The sequence below is a fragment of the Anopheles merus genome, chromosome 2R (genome assembly GCF_017562075.2).
Source record: "Anopheles merus strain MAF chromosome 2R, AmerM5.1, whole genome shotgun sequence".
Lineage (NCBI taxonomy): Eukaryota > Metazoa > Arthropoda > Insecta > Diptera > Culicidae > Anopheles > Anopheles merus.
This window is the reverse complement of record NC_054082.1, coordinates 3,648,530-3,673,114: the sequence shown is the minus strand read 5'-3', so window position 1 is coordinate 3,673,114 and position 24,585 is coordinate 3,648,530. Positions and strand designations below refer to the sequence as shown.

The 24,585-nt window shown below is 46.1% G+C and overlaps 1 protein-coding gene across 2 annotated transcripts in view; it reads right to left on the bottom strand.

The window, feature by feature from the left end:
- The window catches only part of LOC121587618 (protein piccolo), an 82,306-nt gene that overhangs the window by 3,347 nt on the left and 54,374 nt on the right, over positions 1 to 24,585 (bottom strand). Inside the window, exons 2-8 of one of the 2 annotated variants that reach the window (XM_041904573.1) lie at positions 18,816 to 18,920; positions 18,386 to 18,602; positions 7,367 to 7,526; positions 1,907 to 1,968; positions 805 to 1,775; positions 280 to 721; positions 44 to 201 (exon numbers count right to left, since the gene is read on the bottom strand). In XM_041904573.1, coding sequence (XP_041760507.1) covers positions 44 to 201; positions 280 to 721; positions 805 to 1,775; positions 1,907 to 1,968; positions 7,367 to 7,526; positions 18,386 to 18,430 — 1,838 coding nt within the window. In that variant the 5' untranslated portion in view covers positions 18,431 to 18,602; positions 18,816 to 18,920. Of the gene's footprint in view, positions 1 to 43; positions 202 to 279; positions 722 to 804; positions 1,776 to 1,906; positions 1,969 to 7,366; positions 7,527 to 18,385; positions 18,921 to 19,444; positions 19,538 to 24,585 lie in introns of those variants that run through there. The other variant, XM_041904574.1, reaches the window with a different exon arrangement.

Genomic DNA, 24,585 nt, shown 5'->3' with positions numbered 1-24,585 from the left:
GAGCCAAACCGCCAAGCAAAACCAAACCTCCCAAAAAGCTTACCTTATTGGCACTCGGTTCACTGGTTCCTCGTCCGAGTACAGATCAGCTTCCGGTTGCGGTTGGGGCTCGTTGGAGAACCCGCTGTCATTGCTGCTATGCAGCGAGGCACTGGCCATACCGTTGCTCGCCCGTTTTTGTTTCGGATTGCTGCTTGCCGGCTGCACATGGGAAGAAAGCGAACACAACATTAGCATCATGTTTTCGTCAGCATTCTCTCTACCTTTGATGGTACTTACCGGCTTGCTGAAGTTCATCGTAGCCGAGCCCGATTTGCGTTTGTCCGACGCCATCGGTGGCGCTCCGGCCGACGAGAAGCTGTTCGACTGGGGAATGCCCCCCGAGCCGGACGCCCCATCGTGACGCTGCTGCTGCTGCTGCTGCTTGCTGCCGCCACCGCTGTAACTGTTCGGCACGACCGGCGTCGGTACGGGAGCCGGCAGCTGGGGCGGCGGGCCCGGCTTTGGCGGCTTCTCGCCGCGCGACAGACGGCGGAACTGCTTCGACTGCCGGTACTGGATCGTGTCGCCGAACATGCGCGTCGGCGATGCGTCCTCGCCGCCGTGGTACGAACCGGTCATCTTCGACAGGCTGTCGTCCACCAGCGTACTCTCGAGCGACGTGTCGGGCGTGTGGTCCAGCTCGATGTCGCTCGCGGGCGCCTTCACCCACTCACTGATGCTGAAACACGCAGAAACAGAGGGAAACGTATCACGTCGCTACCCTATCACGATCGACCGACCGGCGGCACCCCCCCCACTTACCTCTCCTTGTCGTCGCGCTCCGTTTCGGTGTAGGCTATCGGGAACCAGCCGAACTTTTGCGTGCGCAGATTCTCCCCAAACTGCCAGCCCTTGGCCCGATCGCCCACGAGCGCAATGCGATCGCCCTCGAGAAAGCTGAGCTGGTTCTCGCCCGACGACAGGTACGCGTACAGCGCCTTCACCGTGGGCCGCTCCCAGTGCGAAATGTCCGGCTTGCCGTTGGTCGCTCCACCGATCATACTGCCAGCCCCGCCACCGCCACTGCCACCCATCATCATCATCGCGTGGTGGTTGTGGTGGTGATGGTGGTGATGGTGTCCACTCAGCAGCGTGCCGGTGTTGTTGTTCAGATTAAACTCGGACTTGGCCCGCGGCATCTGGAGCGTGCTGTTCGCGACGTCGGCCAGCGAGCGCATGTCCAGGCAGGACGCATCGATCGAGCGCGTCTTGCGCAGCTGGGACGCGATCGACTCCCGGTCGTCGTCGTCCTCGTCCTCCACGTCGCGCAGCGCCTGCTTGGCGGAGAACATGTTCTCCACGTTCGGGGGCAGAAATTCGCGCGTCGCCGCCACGTCGTTCCAGTTGTCGAGCGACTTTTCGATGATCATGTGGCCGGAGTGGTGGTACGCCATCCAGTGCTTCGCGAGCGAGCACTGGCGCTCCAGCACGAACCCGTACCGGCGCCGCTCCTGCGTCATCGCGTTCTTCAGGCTCTGCTCGCAGAACTGGTCCAGCTTGTGCTTCTCCTCCTCGAACGCCTGGATGCTCTTGATTTCCTTCTCCGCCTCCTTGGGCGTGTTTTTCGAGTTCTTCTTGCGGTACTTCTTCATCGTGGCGGCCGCCTTGCTGTAGCTGTCCGAGCGCATCTTGTGCTGCTGCAGAAACTTCTTCTGCTCGAACTGCACCACCTTGGTGTCCTTCTCGAGGTTCGTTTCCAGCGGCACCAGCAGATCGACGTAGAACGCTTTCAACTGCATCAGGGTGGGGGGGGGGGGAGGGAGGCGATGAGCGAGAGAAAAACCAAAAACCAGGTGTTAACATACGAAGCTTTCTATCTAATCTAAGCGTTTTCTGCGACTAGCAACTACGGGGCACTACTTACGATGTTCATGTGCTGATCCTGGATCTCTTTGTACACACCGACAATGTTCATCAAGGCGGAACCTGTAATCAGCAGAAAAGAAAGCGCTTATCCGTGTGTCCTGAGCAACAAGGAGCGAGGGGGGTGGGAATTAAATGGAAGGTTAACAACTGCCACTGGCACCGCACCGCTGCTCATTAATCGTAGTGCCCGTGCTGCCGGAATGTTGATTTATGACAATGGAAGGGTACGCGCTCGTGTTCATGCGCTTGTTTTGCGCCGGGCGTGCGATTGAAACGCTCGGTTCTTGCAAAACTATTCTGAGCGCCAAGCGTTGTTGTAGACAGTGGGAAAGGTTCCGGGTTGCTTTTACTTCAATCGGTGGCGAGAGTCATGAAAAGCCCCTTCGGGGCAATTGCTGCTAGAAAAGTAATTGTATGACTGCATATGTTGAAACTAGATTAAAAGCTAGTGAATAGAATGGCTTTTCTAGACATGTATAAAGGTAAAATGCAAAACAGCAATAAAAACACCTTTGGGCGTACGTGGCACATTCATTATGCTCAAAGTAAATTAATGAACAATTGCGAGCGACGGGGGCCCGTACAGCGTATTGAAACATTTTAATTTACTTTATAACCAAACTGTGTCACAACAAACAGATGGTCAGCAGAGTGGAACACGAAAGCGACAAAAGCAAGGAAACAATTGATTATTTATTTGGTTTGCAATTCACTCCCCATTCATCTCAATTTCGTGAATGTATCCGTTTTTTCCTGTGAGCGTTTTTTCCTTCCTCATTTTAAAATTTTCCCACTCCCACTGGCCGATTATTTTCCGATTTTTTTTTGTATCAGCCCGACATTATGCTCAATCGATGACACATGCGTTTGGCGCTCGAGATAAAATAAAATTAATGACCCCGTATCACCGTGCAGACGGCGGCGAGCGTGTGTGGATGTGGGCAGTTCCGGAAAAACTTACTCAAAAATTGATTGATGATGTCGCAATGAATTTTCACTTGTTTGGGGATGAACAACATGCATACAACACAAGGCAAACAAAAAGCAACGACAAACAAATATGCACCAATTTGCATCGTCATTACCATTATTACCGGAAAGTTGGGTTGTTTTTCTCGGGGAGTTTCCGTTGGAGGACTTTTTATGCAGTGAGCCTAAAAGAGGAACTTCACAGGTAACACCAGCAGATAAGTGCAGAAAGCATGAGGTCGTACATTTATTGCAAAAATACACGCTTTTGAAGTTATCGTGCATTTAAAAAGCGATGTAAAAATAACGCTTTTGTATAAAACTCTGCGTACATTGCTTCTAAGAGAATAATTATAAATAATACTGCTGTAGTGTACTACGCTGGAATGTTGATTAAAATCGACGGATGTTTGATGTGTGTTAAAGAGTTGAGAGCTTAAAATAATGCTACGGCCCGGTAAGCAACTAACATCATCGAGCAGTAAAAACGATCCCGCCCTCGGCAGCATCATTCAAAATCACTCACCGAAGAAACGAACCCGTATTTAATAACGCAAAACGCTGCACTTGCTAACGAAGTGCAGAAACAGCGATATGGTAAATAAATGAACCAAAAAGTACCCACTGCACGCATCTGGGAACGTCGTGGCGTATCGATGCGTACGCAAGCATCCCTTAACAGAGCGACAAAACTGCACCTGTTTACCACGGCGCCGGCAGTTGTTTATTCAATGATAAAAAGTGTGGTTTTTAATAATGAACACGGGCTGCACAATTCGCACAATATTTCGCTCCAGCCCAGAGGTTGGGACTATTTTATTTTTCGCGCTCTATAAAAGCACAGCTGCCGCGGAGTACGTTTGGGAATTTTGCTGCTTTTTTTGCCATTCGCCGCCACAGTTTTGCAACCAACAGGCACGTTCGGCGGGGAATGAATGTGAAATTTCTGCATCCTTTTTCCCGCGGTTCGATTTATCGCACCGACCGAAGCACGTACGTTCGGAAGCGACAGCGGAGAGGGAGAGAGAGCGCAAAACACAAAAAACTCCCTCGCCGTTGGGATGCAAATGGTAGGCAAGGGCGCCTATCGACTGTCAGAGGGTCTGGTCTGCGGAGTGCGGTGTGCATTTTTATCCACAATGCAAATGTGCAAGTGCACACATAATAGTAATAAAAAAGCAGCAGCTCCCATCACCAACAGCAAACAGACACACACACACAACAAATCTGAATTTCGAATTCTATCCCGAGCCACCGGGTACGGTTCGATCGTTGGCTTGATTTGCATTCGATGCGGTTCGGTTGAATCACAACGAATGTCTCTGCCCTCTGCACGCCTAGATGCTGAGACGCCTCTCTCCCTTTTGGCCAATCAATCAAAATCCACCGATCGTACACGGTGGACGTGAATCGGTTGCAAACAGCTCCAGCTAAAGTAATAAAGCTTGCACCCGTAAATGGACGCTTCAGGTCGGTTCGCAACAACAGGGAAGGAATCGTGTAAAAAAAAAATGGGAAGCTTCCTCTTCAGGAATTACGTTTTTATCAGCGACACACTGGCCCGGCACTGGTGAGAGTGATGGGAAGCATTCCTGTGCAGTGTATCATCGTCCGACGGTGCACTTTCGCTCTCGGCATTTACTGCGTCCGTTGTCCGGCCCTCCTGCTAGGCCGTTGACAGTAATTGGACAGTGATTGAAGCGGCCTGAACCGCCATTAGTCCCCGTACGAATCGGTCATCCGGTTGAGCTGCAAGGTTCGGCTGCAGATGTCGTCACGCACGTCGCAAGCGCCTCGTTTCAATCGGAGCGATTAGCATCGATCAGGTGGCTGTAAGGAACGCGTCCCTACAGTTCCTACCCGGTGAAGGTGAAAGAGAAAACGCTGCCCTACGCGTCCGGAAGCGTGCGGCGATAACTTCCAAGACAAACACCGTCAACCTGAGCGATAGTTATCAAACACTTTCCAGTGTGTCTGGTATGCTTTCCTGTAAAACAAAAAAGCGCGTTCGCCTCTGCACCGGTCGGAGCGGTTGGTGTTAGCAGCAAATTAATGACAAACTACAAATTATCTTCATTCCAGGCGTCATGCGTCCTCCTGCAGCAACGATGCGCTCACGCTCAATGTGATAAGAGGTAAATAAAGCGATCGTGATGAGATAATCGTAGGCTGGTGGCTGGTAATAAGGTGGCCACCGGACCTGACGACGATGGTAGCAGCAAATGCAGCTAATTGATGAAATCATAAGCTGGGCGTTTGTGGAGCAGGATGAAAGCAGGACGTTTGGTTTCTTGTAGCCATGGCAATCAATGCATTAATGAGTTCTTCCGCGATGCGACAAGACGGTCATTGATGGACGGAAGGATGATTGTAATAATTAGCCTCATAATACACACATCTAATGCTGGTTTTGCATGGACAAAAGCTTCCGTTTGCAGCAATCTTAAGACCGAACCAATAGTCTGTCAAGTTGAATGTTAATTAGAAATCAAACTCAACGTCGTTTTGCTCGATTGGGATAGATTTTGCTCCATCACAACGAACCTGTTAGAATCACTAGCACGTATGTGACTTTAAATCTAATTCTACCCAAGTGTTTGTGCGACAGCAGACGATAAAATCTCGCACCAAGTGCACCGTGAAGCCAATCGAGCTGCATAATGGTTAAATCGTTCGTTCAGACATTGAAACGATCCCGCGGGGTGGAACTATCTGACGGGTGAACATTCATTTGCACTCCATTTTTCTTGCCCCTATCGAGTACCGAAATCTCAAAAGCACACCTTACCGTATCGACTCGAGATCGTACGAGACGAGATATTTGGTTATCGCACTTTTTCCCCCTTATTTGCTTGAACTTTCTTCCTGGATCGACACAACGGCCGAAACGGTAGCACTAGCGCTAGGGAAGCAAGCACCACCCGTACGCCCGTGAGTTTCCATTGAATTTTCCACCTCATCAGCATCGCACAATCTGATCAGGGGTGCTGGCAATCGAGTGGAGTAGAGGGAGGCAAAAGGCAAATGGAAAGAAAACATTGAAAAGGAGCAAAAAACATCAACTACAAATCGTGCCAGAGCACATATGAAGCTTTGTAGCTTGGGTTGGCTAAAGAAGCAGAAAGGCGAATAGAAAAAGCACGCTCGAGTCAGCTCCATTCAGCACTGGCATCGTCAGTAAGCTGAGAGAAAGAAGTACGAAGAACGATAGAAGATGGTGGTTGTTGATTTTTCATTTTCAATTTAAGGCTTCCAAATCGGTGAAGCCTAAGAGCCAGATTTCCTGTTCCCTTTAGAACAAGATTTTCTTTCCCATAATTCAACTTTTCCAGGTGACTTTTCATTTGCTCTCGACGGCGATGCTTAGCGAACGAAGAGTTGGAGCTGTACGTGAGTTCTTTTCATTGACGGAAAGATACGAACGGGTGGATCCATCCTTCAGCCTGCCTGATTCTGATATTGGCTGACAAGATTAGACGTCGCTCGTGGCAGGTTTGTTTTTTGTTCATTTTGGTGATTTATTTAATTTCTGCCAGTCGCGAATTGGAAGCTGCTGGCTGGGATAAAGATCCCCATTTGCAGTGCTGGAATTGAATTAATTTCAACGAATTCAATTTCCCTGTGCACTCAAAATGTAAGTCCTTGGAGGTCGCAGGTTGCTGGAGGTAGGGCAAAATTCGTGCAGATTTGAGTATGTGTATGAATGCAATAAGCCGGATGCTTTCCGGAGTCATTTGATGTAGTTCAGCTACGAACAGCATACTGTAAACCAGACAGTCTTAAAAAGAATATCGAGGCACACTCTTAAGTAGTTCTTCATATCTGTTACCGGAAGTGAGTGTGCTACAAATTGGCTCGCTTCTTTAAAATTACCTTCCATCGAACGTAGACGTATCAAACTAGTTGATAATCTATTCCAACGACTCAATCGAGTCAAAAGAACCGCCCGGTAAGTGGCTTTCCAGAGACGAGAATGTATTGCCGGAAACATCATCGCCGGTGCATAATCTTTTTCCACCTCAACGGTCCTGTTCAGCTGAAGCAACCTTTGAGCAGCACGAAGGTACTCTCGCATATTGTAGCATTAAAAAAATCTGAAGTAAACCAAACCTTCCACCAACCTGCTCACGACGGTTTGTGAACGTGCAAACTTGTTCACATAAACGGGTCCTCAGCGTGGACAAGGACGCTCCAACGAGCTAGGCACATTAGCGAATGCATTAAACAGACACGGAGGGAAATATCAAAGGTTGATTCGCATATACGTTGTATATGCAGGCATTGGACGAACCGATGGGTCCTCTTGGTTCGTTAAAAAGCTTCCAGCTGCATCGCATGTGACCAGTGAGCGGCAAATGAATGTTTACCAATGCGTTAATGAGGGGTAATTCTAATAATCAGTACACCAGTGCGTCTAGGTTCAATAAAGCCTCATCGATTAAACAAATCACACTCCTGGACGGCTAGCTGTCCTCTTCCCGGTTCTTACCAATATCGATGGTTCCTCCCTGTTGTGCATTGACGGCGATCTTGGCGAGTGCCTCGTTAAAGACGTTCGACGCAGTGGACGCTCCATGCAGTGCCTTCAGGTACGCCTTGCCAGCGCTGATCAGCTGTCGTGCTCCGGGATTAAACTTTTCCAGTATGTTCTGAAAACAGACAAGAGCAGAGGAGTTCGTTAGCATTCAGTTGTTGTTTTTTTTTTAACGTCAGCAAGAGGAGATAGACAATTTCAATGAAATTATGTACGCTAAGGAAATGGAAGGAAGGTGGTATGAATCGTAAATAAATATGATTATGTTGCTATTGCGTCGTCAGTTTTGATGCTCATCGACTTGCGAAATCATATGGCACAAGTATTGGTTAGGCAAGCGACCGAATACCTCGAGCGCGCTGGCAACTGCTGAAGTTCGCACAAGACATTCAGCTGATCGAACTTCTTCGCGATCGGTTGAAGAGTTCGCAACCAGTCAATGATGCTGTAATGAGCATCAAGCAACGATTGTGTGCATCTGCCATAAGACACAAACTCCCGGTACCACAGCCGGTAGAAAAGCTACACAAAAATCTATCCGCCGGCAAAAGTGGTGTACTTCTGCGTCGCTGTCAGTTGCAATTACCGCTGACATTAATATCGATACTAATGGGCGGCATCTTTGGAGCCCTGGGGAGGTCAGATGACTCACTGCACGACGGTTTTGGCACCCTGCCGGATCTGCGAAGCTCATCAATGGCGAAGTGTAAGCCGTATGGGGCAATCGCAAGATCAAAATCGTGACTTGAAACACGCGGCACAGTCGGAAGACCGTAAAGATGTGCGCAGTTAATGTTTTCCTAAGTAGTAGGAGCAATATAGCGTGGTGGAGTAGTCTTTTTGATAAGTTTGATAAGTGTACGATTTAGCGTTGCTTCGTGAGTTTGAGGCATGAAGTCATCCTAAAATTAAAACACCCTTCGCGTGTTGACAGTTTGTCATGAATCTTTAAAAAGATTCGATACCAAAATGGTTATCTCCAAAGTGTAATTTTATACACGCCATTCCCAGCAAATCTAGCTGAGATCCTATCGATCTTGTGTATGTCACATGCGTTCGATGTCTGCATGGAACATGCTCAATCGCTACCATAAGCATGAACAGTTTATGGAAATTGTCATAATGCACGATTTCACGATCAATCAAACGCCACCAACGTCGACAGCAAGCATCTTACCAGGTTTGTGGTTTGCTTCCGGCATTCACGACATTTTGGTTTGCTTGAGTTGGGATGCAAAATAGCAACAAAGGGCATGATAGAAAAAGGAGAAAGAGAAGTACAATTTTGGAAATTTTTGATGTGATGCAGTTTTGGTACAGCTTGAAAGCTTAATTTCATTTTATGTTTTTACATTAAACTAAATTACCATTACGGCTTATAAGATCAAACAGTTATGTCGTAAAATTGAATGTATTACATTGTAAAATTCACTTTCCCTAACATTCCTGCAAACCAATGCTGCTCCTCCAAAAGAATCATCCATTCTGATGCACTGTGATCAAACTTTTAATGGGATAACTTTTCTAATGTAATTTTAAACCTGTCGAACCTTTCGCTAGCGCCTGCCTAAGGGAAGCAACACCGAGCGTGTGAGAAATATTCGTAGGAAAAACTGCACACAAACTCGAAAGTGCAGACAAAAAATCACAACTCAGAACAACCGGACCGGGCGTCCCTTAGGCCCTATTTCTTCTCATCCACCCACCAAACGGTACAAGGCGGAAAGTGTCGAGAGAGAAATATTTTCCTCTTAGAAAAAAAAGGCTCATCCAGAGCAAACGCATCACACCGTCGCCAGGGCCTTCCGGAGAAAGAAAAAACAACACAACGCCTTGCTTTATGCTACCCTCGGGGTGGAAAAGCGCGCTCCGAACGGCCCAGGCCCGGGAAGTAATCCGATTGTACGCCGCCCTTTTCGCACATAAAACCCCCCCAACAACCGAGAAGGCACGTGTGGAAGTGTTTGTGTTTACTTATTTTGTTGCCATATTTTTTATCCATTTTGCCAAGCATCTTTCTTCCCCCCTGAAAGATGGAATGAAGTGGAAACAAACGAATGGAATCGATGGAAATGGCAACAGTGTTTGGGAAACAAGGGCCCAAAGGAAAGACAAACTCCCTTCGTGGGCTGGTGAGGCTACAACGCTACCGGATGTTCAAACTTAACCCGAAACCGTTGCAGCCAATAGACGAAAATGCGACTGGGGTACGACTCTGGAAGGGGCCGCTGGGATGAAGAGGAAACACAGTAATGGGGACGTGGACGAGAGAAACCTTTCAAGAAGCCTCACAAAAATCGTCCACCCCGCCAGATCGTGGCAACGGAAAAGCCATCAATACCGTCGTTAGGGCTGATAATGCTTATTTATCGAAGAGATGATAAGAGGATGATGGGGTTTGGTTTCGGGCTTAGGATGATGCAGAACGTTCCCGCTTCGGCTTGGGTTACATGTTGCGTCTCCGAGGTTGTCTAAATTATTGTAATTAGCGTTGGAGAAAAACTTTTCCGTTACCCTCGGTCCTTGGCCCTTTCTTTTACTTCTCCAGGTTCGAAAGATTAAGATGATGATGATCATCATTATGATAATAATTCTCATAAAGCCAGGGTCAAGTGGTGGCATCGGCGGTGAAGATAAGAGGCCAGGCGCTTATTATGCTAATAGGGTCGGAAGGGATTGAACAAAAATATTAGGAAAACACGAAGTTTTACAAACAAATCCGCTGAATATGTTTTCCCCGTCTAGAGTGTCTTAAAATAGTCTAAATTCAACAGACTCGTTACTCCGATTGTGTCAAGTTCACATCCCAAAAAAAATTGAACAAGCCGTAAAGTCAATGCGTCATTTTTATGCAAATCAGATGCATTACTTTTAACGCTCTCCGCCCTCCCTGAAATGGTCTTGCATGATGTAACACTGTTTCCGCCGCTGTTGTATCCTTGCCGGCGGGTGTAATTTTTTATGCAAACACTATTTAAATTCGATATCCGAAATTGCTTTTGAGCCTTTGCGTATTCCCCGATGCGCATCACACCAACCGTCAAACGACCGAGAGTACCACGTGCTGGACATTGGAAGGAAAACAAATAAAAACTAATAAAAAAAAGAGTCTTGTCCTCCATTCGCACACCTACACATCCCGCATGCAATTATCATTTCCGCTCAACCATTCTGCCTACATGGGGCTAAAGGAAAAGGGTAGCTGATCCTTTTTCGCTTTGGCACACGGGAACACGTACCAATCACTGTCTGCTGGCGAGTGTTTTTGTTATTTAAAGGGTTGAAGCGGAGGAAAACACACTGGACCAACGTCACCACTGACGGACGGGTGTTGTGTCCCGTGGGACGCAAGCAGCCGCACTGTATCGGAAAAGAATATCACGAAAAGCTGCTCCACGAAGGGTGTAAGGTGTCCATCACGTGTAAAATAAATCGGAAGCCATTGAAGGGATAGCCGGCTGATGAGAGAGAGATAGTGTGTGTGTGAGCGTTGGCGAAAGTTAGGGGCAAAAAAGAGACAGAAATAGTCGCCAGCGAAATCGAGTTGTACTGCAAATTTACCCAAAGGTCGGCTGTACGGATTACAAACTGACCAAGCAGTCCCATTCAGGTGCAGGTGAAGCTTGCGGCAATGAGTAACGTCTAATAGTATTAGGAGACGGCTCGCGTACATCAGGATGGTGGTTTTGTTTTCTTGAACTATGTACAGAAAATATTCCTTCAACCTTCAATCTACTCGGTTCTGGGAACGGAAGACCCTCTTGACACCGGCACAGTGTATGGTGTATTTGAGAGTTTATAAATAAGTTTGCAACTGCCGAGGGTAGAAATAGAATAATCCCGCGTCACACTTGTGGAATCATTCGAAACTATTGCTAAAAGCGTGTTACGATACGAATGCTTCGAAACTACTTTTCCAATGTGTCGTGCTAATTCAATAACCTATTGCACGAACACGGGCTTTTCATCGCAAAATAGAGAGCTTATCAGTTCAAGAGGTGAACTTTAAACTTAATTTTGCTACTTGTATGGTTTAAAGAGGATCTTCCCAGTTGTTATGAATTGTTTTAACTTAACATTAGAAACAAATGAAAAATACAGCATTACACTAAATAAATCCTTAAACAACTCTTTCAAATTGCATGAAATCACCTCTGTTTTACGCCAACGATACTTCATTAATATCAGCTAAGCACTGTCCATTTTTCACCCATAATTCCCGCCCAAACAGCAAATCTCCAAAAGTGACTGTAACACGTTGAGCATTAAATCATCTCCCGCTCCACTTGCCCATCCGGACGTGTAATTCTTCCGTCCGAAGCATCCGATACTATGTACTGCCACCGGGTACTACACGGTACGGCACATGTGTTGAGCTAAACCTCGGACATGCATGTCACCGGGAAGTCTGTGTGTGTGTGTGTCGTGTTGTACCAGCAGGTGTCGGATAAAGTTGCAACTTCAACACCCGCTCGGCGACCTCCGACATCCCGATGCAGACACTGACCGGTAACCAGAAGGCTAGGCTCGGCGTTACACGCTGCAAGGTGGTCGAGAAAAATCCTTGGAAAAAAATGGCTAGAAATAGGAAGGCAGCTTCCACATGTAAGGATGTTCCGTACGTTCGCCTATTCTGCAGTCTCCCGCCGGTCTTACACGTTCCTGTAAATGCCAAAATGTGAATGACCGGCAACCATTACAGGCGGAAAAGGCGACAGCGCAAGATGAAGAGCGTTTAATCCCCATCCTTCCCCAGCGGGGTGGTCGAACACTCACACATTCACACGAAAAAATGAAACGCAAGGATTACAGCCGTGTCGCTGTGGGACGCCATACCAAAACACAGTGTGTCAGGTGTCGCTCCTATCAGAAAGGGCCGCCAGCACTACCAAAACTCACAAACACACACACACACACACGCATTCGCTTGTACCAACCCACGCAAGAACTATAAATCTCAAGCAAAAGGAAACACATGCCGGTCGACAATGGTTTGAATTTTTGCACCCGGAACTAGACCGGAACGGCGTGATGGAGCAGAAAAGCTCCCATTCCTTTTCACGCCCCAAAGAAACGTACCTCCCCAACGGTGGAGGCTGCTGACCGTTTGTGTGGCCGATTCTGGCCAAGTAACAGGAGAGAAAGAGGGGCGTTGGAGTAGCGGATAGGGAGCAAATAAAACCATTCGAATCGGTTCAACCGACCGACCATAATGCTCTCCTCAATCCGGCAGCGAATTATACTTCCTCCGGCTATGCCACGCAAGGTTTTGGGATTTGCCAGCTGTGGCCCGGATTTTGGGCATCGTCGAGGATTGAAAGCGGATTACCGACCGACTGACCATGGGTGGCGAACTTTTTTGCTCTCGATTGCCGAAGGATTTGTTACTATTTTTTGTGTTTTGCTCCCGTGCAATTGAGCTTTATCGTGTAGCACAGACGTAGTACGGTTGGTGAGTTTAGTTGTCCACGGTGTTTGGAAATGGTTGCATTAATTAGTGGTTTGTTTGAAAATGCATAAAAAACTGTGCGATTTTACAATACTCGATTCGATGCTTTAATTAAAATTCAATAGAACCTACAGTAAATATTAAGTCTGTATTCAAGACAACCCTTCTCCAACCACGACGACATTTTTGGCCTTTTCTTGAAAGGATACATCTCCAAAAAAACATTCCACAAAGACTGTAAATTGTAAAACGTTCAAGCAAACGCTCTTCTCGATCAGCCATCACTAGACTTTCACGCAATCCACAAACCAACTGGACCGAAACTTTCCCAGTTTACAACTCCTTCCCTTTTCAGTGACTTTTCACACAGAGCGGGCTTCACAGCACACAGCCCTTGCGAAGAGGTCGTAGCCGGAAGTTTGCTACCGCTCCACGGAAGATCCACAAAAACGGAAAGCACAAACACGCAGCAAGATGAAGTTGGTGAGCTTGTCAATTTTATTGTCAATTTTATCTACATTCTACCATTGACTGTCGCGTGCTGGCTGGAAGTGTAGTACCAAACGGTTCTAATGCTCAAGAAAACAGGAAACGAATGAAACCAACCAGGAAGCTGAGTCGTACTTCTTGCCAATGGTACCATCTGTGCCCTTCCGGGAGTGTCAAATGTGAGGGCAACTGGCACTTTTCTCCGCTCCCTGCAGTACACAGGGATATAGTAAATAGGATTTTTCCTTCCGGAGCTTCTGTCGTGTCGCTTCTGTATCACACACATATGTTCGGCGTAGGGTTCACCATCGTACCGCCCCGCGACAGGGTTACGTTTCATTTCGGTCGTGTTGAATTTACTGTTTTTGTCTTGTTGTTTCTTGAGCCTTCAACTCTACCCACGCCAAACAACATTAGACCGTCTCTAGGATAGTGAAAATTGCAGCAATACGGTTCGGAAACAGTGTGTTTGCTGTTACTTCAGTTCAGTGTCAAATCGATTCGCTGCACCGTCAAGCAAACGGAGCAGCGATTGCCAAGGAACCACTATAATCACATTAGGTCGCCGGCTCGTTCGGAACCAAAAGGAAAACACAAATGGATTCCGTAGAAAAAGAGTTTAGCTGAAAACTGGTTGAAGCATGACAATATTCCGTACACCTGATTTATTTTCCACCGACAAAGATGTCATTTTGGGGTCGTGTTTTCGGAAGTATGGAATAACATGCACATCCGATCATCTGTACCACGTCACACAGGGAGTGATCATTAGATGCATTTTTGAACAAACTTTCCCTTAAAACATAGCTCCCTTTTGTTCCGTTCTGTAAAGAATATGCTAATTTGATGTTGAAAGTTATGCTCTCCCCAAATATGCCTCAAAATTCCACCAGGCAGCAACTCTGTGTCGTAAATCACACAGCACAGCGCACGACAAACTTTGTAAAATGGCAGCATCCTGATGTCTGAAGTATGCTAGTTTATCTTTCATCCCCATTCCTCTATCCCGACAGTAAACAGCTCCCTTGAAACACACAAAACCCTCATAATTTGCAGATGTCTAGCTGCCTCCGCACATCAGCGTCTTGAGCGTTCTGACTTGAAGATGCGCTGGAGCAGGCGGCCGGGAAACGTTCACAACGCTCACATCTCTATCCGGCATGACGACGACAACGACGACGACGTAGACGGATGGAAAACTTTCCAATTCGCGTCTGGCGCCATCGGGTGCGCGTGTATGACGTCGGGGTAGTGTGAAAGGTTGATGGCGAAAAGTTCACACCACCCAGAACCAGAACCAGAGCTGCGAGCGGACGCACCCGGTCGGAACGTATGGAAGTGACATGTCGGCACACACACACACACACACTCGGGCGAATGAAGTGTTTTCACGAGATGAAAACTTGATTGGCATTGTGTTGGGGGAGCGGGCGGCTCAGTCTGTTTGGAAATGTGTGAATCGATACTGCCAGATGCAGTCATCATTTATTTCACGAGCAGGTATGTGAGTGATGTTATGATGAAGGGCCACCGTGAAAAAACGGGAATGTTGATTCGGAGTGTCGGGCGCGTTTATTGGGCTCAATTTAGCTGTGGAGTAAATTGATTGAGTCAATTGACGCTTGTTTGTTTTACCGTTTTGTATGAGTGTTTTTTTCTGAGTTTTTCGGTTATTTGTACATTTCTGAAACATTGTAAGCTATGCATCTAGCGAACAGCATGATCCTGTTTCGCTAGGTCGCCCTAAACCTTGAAATTGCATCATTGTTGGCACATCCTTAACTTTTAAACGGCTGAAACGGGCTTGGAAGCTTTACTACCTTCCAAAAAAAACCAAACTGAGCTGTGCTTGCTCGCAATTTTCCCTTTTCTTAGTCAGATACCTAGCAAATCTAGGTCAAGCAGCAAACATTTGGTGAACATAGCAACGTCATAATCCCCACGGGTTGCATAATCTCGCTAACCAACCTCACTCTTTTCATTCAAGGACATAAGACTATTTCATCGTGCTTTTTATCTACATTTTGCTCGCTGTTGTTTAAGAGGCAATAAAACATTTCTGAAACATAAGAAAATCTCATCTCACTCAAAAAACCGCGCCTTAAATGCAAACCAGCAAAGCAAGTGGGTTGCTGCTTTCGCGAGACAAATCTCCACCGTGACAATACAGTCTGGGTGGATATTTTTTGTGGCACTTTGCCAGCATTTTGCCAGCGAACGATTTGAAGCAACAAATTGAAGAGATAAGACAATTTGTTCCTCCTCTGTGAAGTGATTCCCGTTCCTCTAACGTGGTTGTAGTGATTTTTTTTAGGCATCCTCCTCTTTAAATCCTTTATTCACCGTGACATAACGCTTGCGTAGCTTCGTTCAGAACAAAAACGACACCACCATGGGGACGAAAAGTAAAACATGTCCCAATTTTAGTAGCTTCTCGAGTGAAAGTCAAACATCAAATCAACCTAAACGATCGTTTTAAGGGATTCGTGGGATTAAGCGTTCATTTTTCATACCATTTGTTAAGTTTCAAGTGCAAAGAAAACGAACCAAAACGCCGTTCCAAATGGGTACAAATCGAATCATGTCAAGCTCAGTTTACGTCCACCTCACCTTTGGCGGAAGGAAAAATCTCGTAAAACAAATCTAATCTAGCTCCGGTGGAAGCCAGGAGGGACACACCAAACACACCAAAAAATGTCTTCCACTAGTTGGATATTTTTTGCCTACAAATTTACGTATCCACAGGCCAGCTCTTCAAGAGCTCAGCTAACAGCGGATATTCTACCAGGCGTAAGTATGGTTGAGAAGAGAAAGATGATGATAATGGTAATCATGGCTGCGTTGAATTTAATTTTGCTTAATACACTGGAAAACACGACTCAACGAGCAGAAATGGAACGAAAAACGAAAAACCACTCATTTGCATTGTCCATGGCGGAAAGAAAAACGAAAGTAGAAAAACATGCAAGTGGGATCTCAAGACCCAGCGACTGGTTACGCCAAGGAGCAGAACGCTTTTAGCTTGCTGAACAACAATAGCCATTGCAAAAACTACCATAAGGCACCATTATTCGTCGTCTTTACTGTGAAAACAAGTCGAGATAAGAAAATGAGCCGGTCAGATGTTACTAATTACTATCTCAGAGTGCAAATAATGAAAGTTTAATGGGCTAGCTCTACAAGCTACCCAACTGTTCATTTACACAATTTACACGACACATACAGATTTTTAAGCTATTTTTACAAAACTTCAAAATTGATGACCCTTTTGAACGTCGCACTCGAAACGATAGCAACCGAACAATACAAATTTCAGTGGACTTTTGTGTGCTTCTCATCAGACATGCCGTTTTATCTCTGCTCCATCGTGGGTCATAGTTTGCGTAAGCTGTGCCGTAAAACGACAATCCTCTTGCAAACATGCAACCGAACTCCCTTCAGTGCGTGCTATCCTGTGTGTACGGTACATGGTGAAGCTGGTGTAAAACATTGTTTCTACCATTTGCGAATGCACTAGCACCGGAACCCGTCCCGTCGGAATAGCTGCTGACCAAGCTTTCGTCGGACGCTTCTAGCCGCTGGTCTGGGCGCTGGATGATGGTAACACCGGTTACAACAAATCGGACACAATTCATCAGTCCCAAAAGCACCAGATGCACTGGCAGAGTAGTGCAACGAACTGTGAAAAAAACTCCAACTCTAACGTTCTCACCGTTTGCACTCGGAAGCCATTCAAGCGCTGCCTTGCCCGTTCGCAAAACCGTAAGGGGAAAGTGGGAATGCTTTTTGAAACTGTTTAGATTGTCCCGTAGGGTCCAGGGTGCTAGAACCAGAGCTTGGTAGTTGCCCCTGATTGTACGTCAAACGCCGGGCATGCCTTCACCTCCCGCAGGTCTGTTGATAAGACTTCACCCAGCTAGCTCACTTCATTCTGGTCATGCGAGTCATGTTGCTAGTTCACCTTTAGCAACTCCAAAAGCGAGACACACACAACACAGCTAGAGCGTCATAAATATTTACGCTCTACGCTCACCGGCAAGCCGAGTACACCTACCGAGCCACACCTGTAATCCTGCAGGTCAGGTTCGCCAATGGGGCTGATCTCTACCCTTTTCCTACACCGTCCGTGCTGCAAAACCGGGACAGACACGATACAATTGCCCTCGCCACAATCTCTCGGTCGGTCGGTCGGTCGGTCGGGATCGAAGCGAAGCGGAGGAAGGTTTTGATCTACTTTAACCCACATTCCGTACGCTCGTCTCACGCCGGATAACGCGAGCCGTTCTGGTTCGCAGGGCAGCGGTTCGTGGAGTGTACGGTAAACTGGTTTAGTTCTATGCTCAACTTGCCGACATATGTGGAGCCGTGTGCAGTCAGCAACACACATACGGCGTTGGGTGTTGCGGATCCCGGAGCGTTAAAGACCAAGCCCATAACGTTTGCCCAGGAATGCAGGAAGAATGAAGAATGAACTGCGAAGCGGACGTCACACATCCTGACGTCAGCCGCGTGGTTGTAATTGCTGACAATAGCTCTGTCTCTGAGGGATGTTTAACATTGCCCTTTAAGAGAGTGCAGGAACGCATAATGACATCATTTGCAAGCTATTTCAATCCATGTTTCGTCTGATTAGTTTCCACATTAGGAATGTTTTTGTATGATGGTTTATAGTTTTACATTAGCTATATCAATTCTATGGTCGAAAAGCATCTCAAGCGACGTGCTTTCATGCTTCTTTCTTTGCTAGATTTTTATTCGGAATCTCACAAAATTGTCAGCATTTTTTACCAACTTACCAACTACATACCACGTCAAATACCTGTCTGAAAATGCTGTGTACCTGACTGTAACTTTTGGAAAACTATTTCCCTACTTTCTGTTCTATCCGCCAAAGGGTGTGTCAGTTGAAAGTTTTCCACTACTACCATCGCTACTCTAGCCCTTTGCTATTCAAAAAGAAAAACTTCATTTACAATCCCACCCACAGCGGGGCTTACCCTCGCCCGCTTCCGCTAGCGTTCCTTCAAACCACTCACCTTATAGATCCCGTCGACCAGTTTGATGATTTCCTCCGTTTCCATGTTGCCGTCGATGTGGATGTGCTGATGGCGCTCGGTTTGCTAAATGTCGGCCTCCGTACGCGAAGATCGGAGACTTTGATCGTCGTCCTCCGTTACGAACCCTTTCCGGCTCTCGGACGGATCGATTTTGTTGCTAATTCCCGACCCGACCACGGCTAACACTGGGTGCTGGCTGCACGAAAGCGGACCAATATTTGGATTAATTAACTTTTTCCCACCGGTACGGCCGGCGTGGGGTAAAGCGCCGTTTCCCGTACCACCAGCGCGATTCACTTCGGTTCACTTTCGAGGGACCACTTCCGGTAACGTTCGTTGGTCCGGTGCGGCAAGGGCCTTCGGACCGGTAGCCGGAATGATTTCACTTTCTATGCAGATTTATACTCACTTCTTTTATTTTTTCGATTCCTCGCTAGGTTGCACTATTTTCTCACACAACACACGTTCACTTCTTATGCACACGAACCCATTGGATAGGGCCGTTTCGATTTGCCTTTGGAGAAAGAAAGGGTAAACAAAAACGTAATGGATTTTAGATCTACTTTTGCTACGGGATGGGATCGAGCCGTTGAACTTTCTTTGAAAACAATTGTGTGGAGCTGTATTTAATAATACTTGCTAAAAGAACGAATAAATCACAATCATCGAAAAAACCATGCAAACCTAAAAAACACATTCATTTTCAAAACAATAAAACTAATACCAAATTCGATAACAATCCACTATGTCTCACTAACACCAACATGTGCGCTCGTACATTTATTACAACACAGAACAGCACTTGACCGAGCACAGGAGGAGCCCACGTTCAGCCCAGAAAAGTAGAACGGGCTGACTTTCCCTTCCCCGTCACGCATCGGCACAAACCCGGAACTGTCTTTGTGCGTCTGTGTCGGAAAGGAAAGAATTTGCCGTCCGTAACAAATTCTTCCTTATGATGACGCCGGGCGCAAAACGTCCACTGGACAACTGCCCATAAATCATGCCACACGTTCCGGCGTATTTATGATCTCTTACTGTTCGGGTTTTCTACACCAAGTCCCCCGAGAGTGGGGACACGTAACTAATAATTTATCGTTATGAGAGGGCAGCTTTCGGATTTCTGGTGGTCTGGGTAGCTACAGATGAATTTGTCGATGTTTTTCGTGCGGGATTTGTAGTGGGGATTTTGGGCACCACAGGTCTCGGTGAGCCGCTATCCAAATGGTAAAGATCAACAAGCGACGCCAGGAAGCCTGCAATGGAAAATAAAACGGAAAGATATCATTAGAAGAAATGTTTGACTGAGGAATGTATCGTTTTATTACGTAATTGATAATAATTTATCTCAATGTGCTTTTGATGTCGAGATAATCTGGCATTTATTCATTTTCTACTGCTTCTATAATCGTCAATTCCTTCTAATAAGCATATCAAAGCAAACAAATCTAAAGTCACGATCAATAACTTCGTAGTAAACTAAATTTATTCAAACTCTTGCAAAAAATAGCCTCCAGCAGGTCACTTTTACAAGCTCCATCGAACAGGTTTGGTGTCGCATTTGAAAAGCATCGCACATCGCACAAACGTAGAAATGACGTTTTAGTTTTAATTAAATTTATGAACCACCTAACGCCCATCGAACCGAGGGCGATTTTATTACACGCCATGTTGATTTACTGTTTGTCCATCGATGAGTCTTCATGCGCGATTGAAACCCATTCGAGCAAGCCCCAATCGTGGCTAATATTTCCCTGGTTCCCAAACCCTATGCTTCCACTTTGGTGCCTCGCGTGCCTCCGAATCGAAACACGTTCCCTTTAATCCACGCTGCCTTCTCCCTCGGCCCTCGTCGTTACACCCTGGGTGCAATTTAAAATGCAAATATTTTGCAATTAACCACATCGACCAGCAGTGCGGACTGGACGAATCAATCGAGTGCGAATGCGGTAGAACGATAGAAGGCAGAAAGGAAATCCTTTCAACCTGCGACGGGAGAACGTGCCCGGGATAGTGGAAACGGTGACACGCGACGAGGGCGAGGGATTATGCTTGCGGTTTCGATATTTTATTGAATCTCAACGCTTACACTCCGTGTGCTGGACACACGGAGCGTTGTGGTTGGGATGGTTTTCATGCTGATTTTTTTTCGACGCTCTATCTCTCTCGTCTGCTGGGTTTCGATTTTGCATATCCACCGCCCATTTGGCGAGAACCTTCGACCTACCCGGACGGATTGAACTTCAAAGCAATGACCCACAAACGGATTGTAGCATTCAAGTCTGAACGGCATCAGTCGCAGTTCAATAAATCGAATCGCCAGATCACTTTTTAATTTTGAAGCCAGAAAGCTATCGTTAAAATCGATTTTATTGTTTACTCGTTTACATTGAAGCTAAAATAGTCAGGCAATGAACGTTCCGCAGTGAATCATATCATCTCATTCACTTGAATATCCATTTCATAGTTATATATAGAATATAGTTTGACCTTCAATTACGTACAACTTCTATATGACAGCTACTTCTATGGCTTCTAGAGAATACTCGCAAAAGAATCATGCTTCTATCTAAACCACATCATGCTCTGATTTTATCTAAAGATGATTATGTCCGTTGCGTCCTTCTGGCAAGCTGTTCAAATAATCCAATCTCTATCTACCTTGCTCCCTGAATAGTGTGCGCACCGCTACGCTAGAACAAGTGTTTTTTCCTCCCCAAAGTGGGTGATAACATTTCTCCACTCAACGCCGTTATGATTGAGGTGATGCACAGTGAAGATGATGAACGCCGATGTTCATGATGGGTACCCCGTCCGACGTTGACTAATGGCCACGACTGTATGACTGCGCGCAGCTTTCTTCGCCGTCCGTAATGATGGTGATACAGTTTGAAGGACGAGTGGGTTTTCCGTGGAAAAGTAGCACTCGCTGCAAGAACCATCCCGCTTTCAGTCTAATGAGATATTTTCCCATCAGCGAGTGGGAAGACAGATGAAGCTGTACCGAACTATCCAGTCAGCTGGAAAAATGGAATCACATTCACTGCGCCTGAAAGAGTGACCAACTGAAAAGGATCATTCTGTGTGCCATTATGCCATTAGCTCGCGCAAGCTGCCAGGCAGCAAAAGAATAGAGCCCGCGCTCCTTTGTGCATTTATTGAGATGTAACTAGCACGCGTCCTAGAAATACTTTGTAACGTACTTCATAACAGGCGTTGCGAAGCAAAATACCACACTACCATTGAGATGGACATCCAGCAGGGTTATTACCGTTTCGTTTCGAATTTCTCATCCGCTTTGAAACCCTCAAGTTGCAAAACAACTCTACTGTCCCGGGCCGTCCTATTGTTATGAGGCTTATAGCTTGGTGCTGGCGAAATTAATTAACCCCTCACACCGGCGCCCAATACGGGCAAAAAGGGACGACGGGGGTGCGAAGATTTATTCGCTGGTAATACTTTAATTAAATCAATCGAAGCGTTACTTTTAATCCGATTTGAAGTGGCTGGTGTCGTAGCGTGTCGATTTTGTTTTCGGGAACGCACAATGATGGAGCATCCACAGCCAGACAGCGTTGTTTTGGGGCGGTGTTGTCTGAACCCGAGCATGTCTGGGATGTTCTATGGCCGGTGTCACACCAGACGAGAAACGATAGCAATTAACGCACACAATATAGGACGGTCCTGCTGGGTGGAGGACGTTGGTAGACATAGGCTAACGCTTATCAACCATTACGAGTGGGGGGGCGTCTGATTTAACACGAATCAGTGGATTTTGCCTTTCGGAAAACACTTTCAATGGCTTCCTGAAGGTGACGCTGGATTATGTCGAGGAAATGGTTGAGTTATCAAATAACTTAAGCAGGATTGTGTCTGGAGCGTTGGAAATGCATGAAAACTGTTGTTTAAGGAATTTAACACCGAAGGATGCTTGCTTTAACTCCGAGTCTGTGTCACAAAAATAATGGAATATTTGTTTCTTTTACTAAAATGATGCCAGATTCATCTTTCTAGCAATAATCAGGAGACAATTTTACGGTTAAAAAGATCTTAAAATGAACGGTCTAGCACACCAAGCAATGCGAATCTAGAAAACTACTTAAAAAGTTCACAAAAACTTCGTCGTCTACCGGCAAACGTTTTCGCAGTGCAATCGCAGTGCAGCGTGCAAACGTACTCATAATCAAGAACTTAAAAGATGAAGACGAAACTTTTACTTTTGTCTGTGTGCCTACTGAAAGGTGTTTGTGAATAGAAGAAGCAGTTGCGTGTGCTGTAGATATGAATTGGCCCCTAAAATGCCCACACACATCGAAGAAAACTCATCCATTTACTTTTCATACTAACACGAGCCAAACTTTACCCTCCTTCGTTATCAACCTTGCCATGTTATGCTTCCTTCCCCTCAACAAACCTAGTCCAAGATAGACTGTCTTTTTTGCCGGAACCTTAATTTAAAACACTGGAAATGTTTATGGTTGCTCGTTTCTATAAACGGAGTCAATCTGTGATAAGAAAGACCTGCTGCAACCATCCAAACAAGAAAAACCGTTCCATCGCAAAGCACAATTCCTCCCAAAAAATGAAAACATGGTGGAAAATCAGGGAAAATATTTTACTTTCGGTTTTGATCAACCGTTCCCCGAAAAGCACATTGCCCACAAAAATGGTAGTTTTTCTTGATGCACCCATCCCAGACTGTGGCTGCTGCCCCGAACCAGATTCTACTGCAACTGACGGCGAGTGTACCAACGACCACGAGGACGACAACGCCGCCGATGATGATGATGATGATGATGATGATGCGCCAGCACAAATTGCGTTGATTCGTTTCGATTCATATCGTCTCGCAGTGAGGCGCCACATCGAGCCACGATACGCCGTATTATGCGGCCACATAAAGCAGCATATTGCAGCAGCAGTAGCAGCAGCAGCATCCCTGTCTCCCCGGTCGGACGCCACAGACCGGGACCGTCGCTTGGCTCGGTCGATGTGCTTCGAATACAAATGGGCTAAATTTAGTGGCAGAGATTTCTTGTTTTCCGTTCTGCCAGTTAGGACTACACGAAAGGGAACGCAGTGGAGCCGGTGTTTCGCCGTATTTTTCGCCATCTCCCGACCAGGAGGGAAATTGTTCGCGTAGCATGCGTATTTCAGAGGGAATTTTCCTTTTTTTTACTGATAAACACACACAAACATAATGGAACGCAAAGTGGCTTCAATCAGCCCTATTTGTGCCCCGTTCCATTTGCATTTTTATCTGCAATGGTACAAACGCGTAAGGCAGCGATTCGCAAACAGGTAAGTGCTGTGTAATAAATGCAATTTCTTGTAACAAGGTGTTTTCTAATTGGATCTGTTTGGCAGGGAAGCTGCAGGATTAAGGTAAATACATTTTAGAAATTACATGGTAGTGTTGGCAATATTTGTAAAATACAGAAATGATGGAAACACGCACATTAAATTCATGTTCAATATTGCCACACAAACATAGTCATCAACAATGTTTACGTCTTTATTATTGTCGCTGTTTCGTTACAAGAAACAATTATAAACCGTTGCAAAACAACAAGAAAATAAAGATGTAAACCGACTCCTAAACATTCGTGTTTTAATAGGCAATCAAAAAAAAAACAACCACAGTGCTTAGCTTTGCCAAAGAGATAATTTTCCTCTTTGGCCGTTTTGCGGAAGAAAGGTATACCTTTATTTGTCTTTCTCTTGCACTCCTAACCCCCGAGCAGCGTAATCAGATAAAACCGGTGATAAACATGAAAGCGACGGTAAACATTTCCTCTCTGTTTTTTTATTTCATCCCATGCCAAACCGCTACATCCCGGGGAGGTTGTTTCTTGCACCGTGAGCATAAACGCTAAACGCAAAACACGCATATTTTGCAAGGGTATCCCCGATAGAGGAAACGCTTTTCTTCCCCATTCGCGCACCGGATGTGGTCGCGTAAAAACTGCCGCGTCTATTGCCAGATTTTTATTTCTGCGCTCGCTCGAGATCGGTGTCGTGCCATCAGCGAAATGACAAAGGCGTCATAAAATAAAAAGAAACTAGTCAGCCAAAATGGGTTTGTTTTTCGTCAAGTGGCGTGTTCCGCCCTTTTGGGAGTAGCAAATGTTACGTTATTTCCATTTGTGGCTCATCGGTGAATTTTATCGCAACACTGC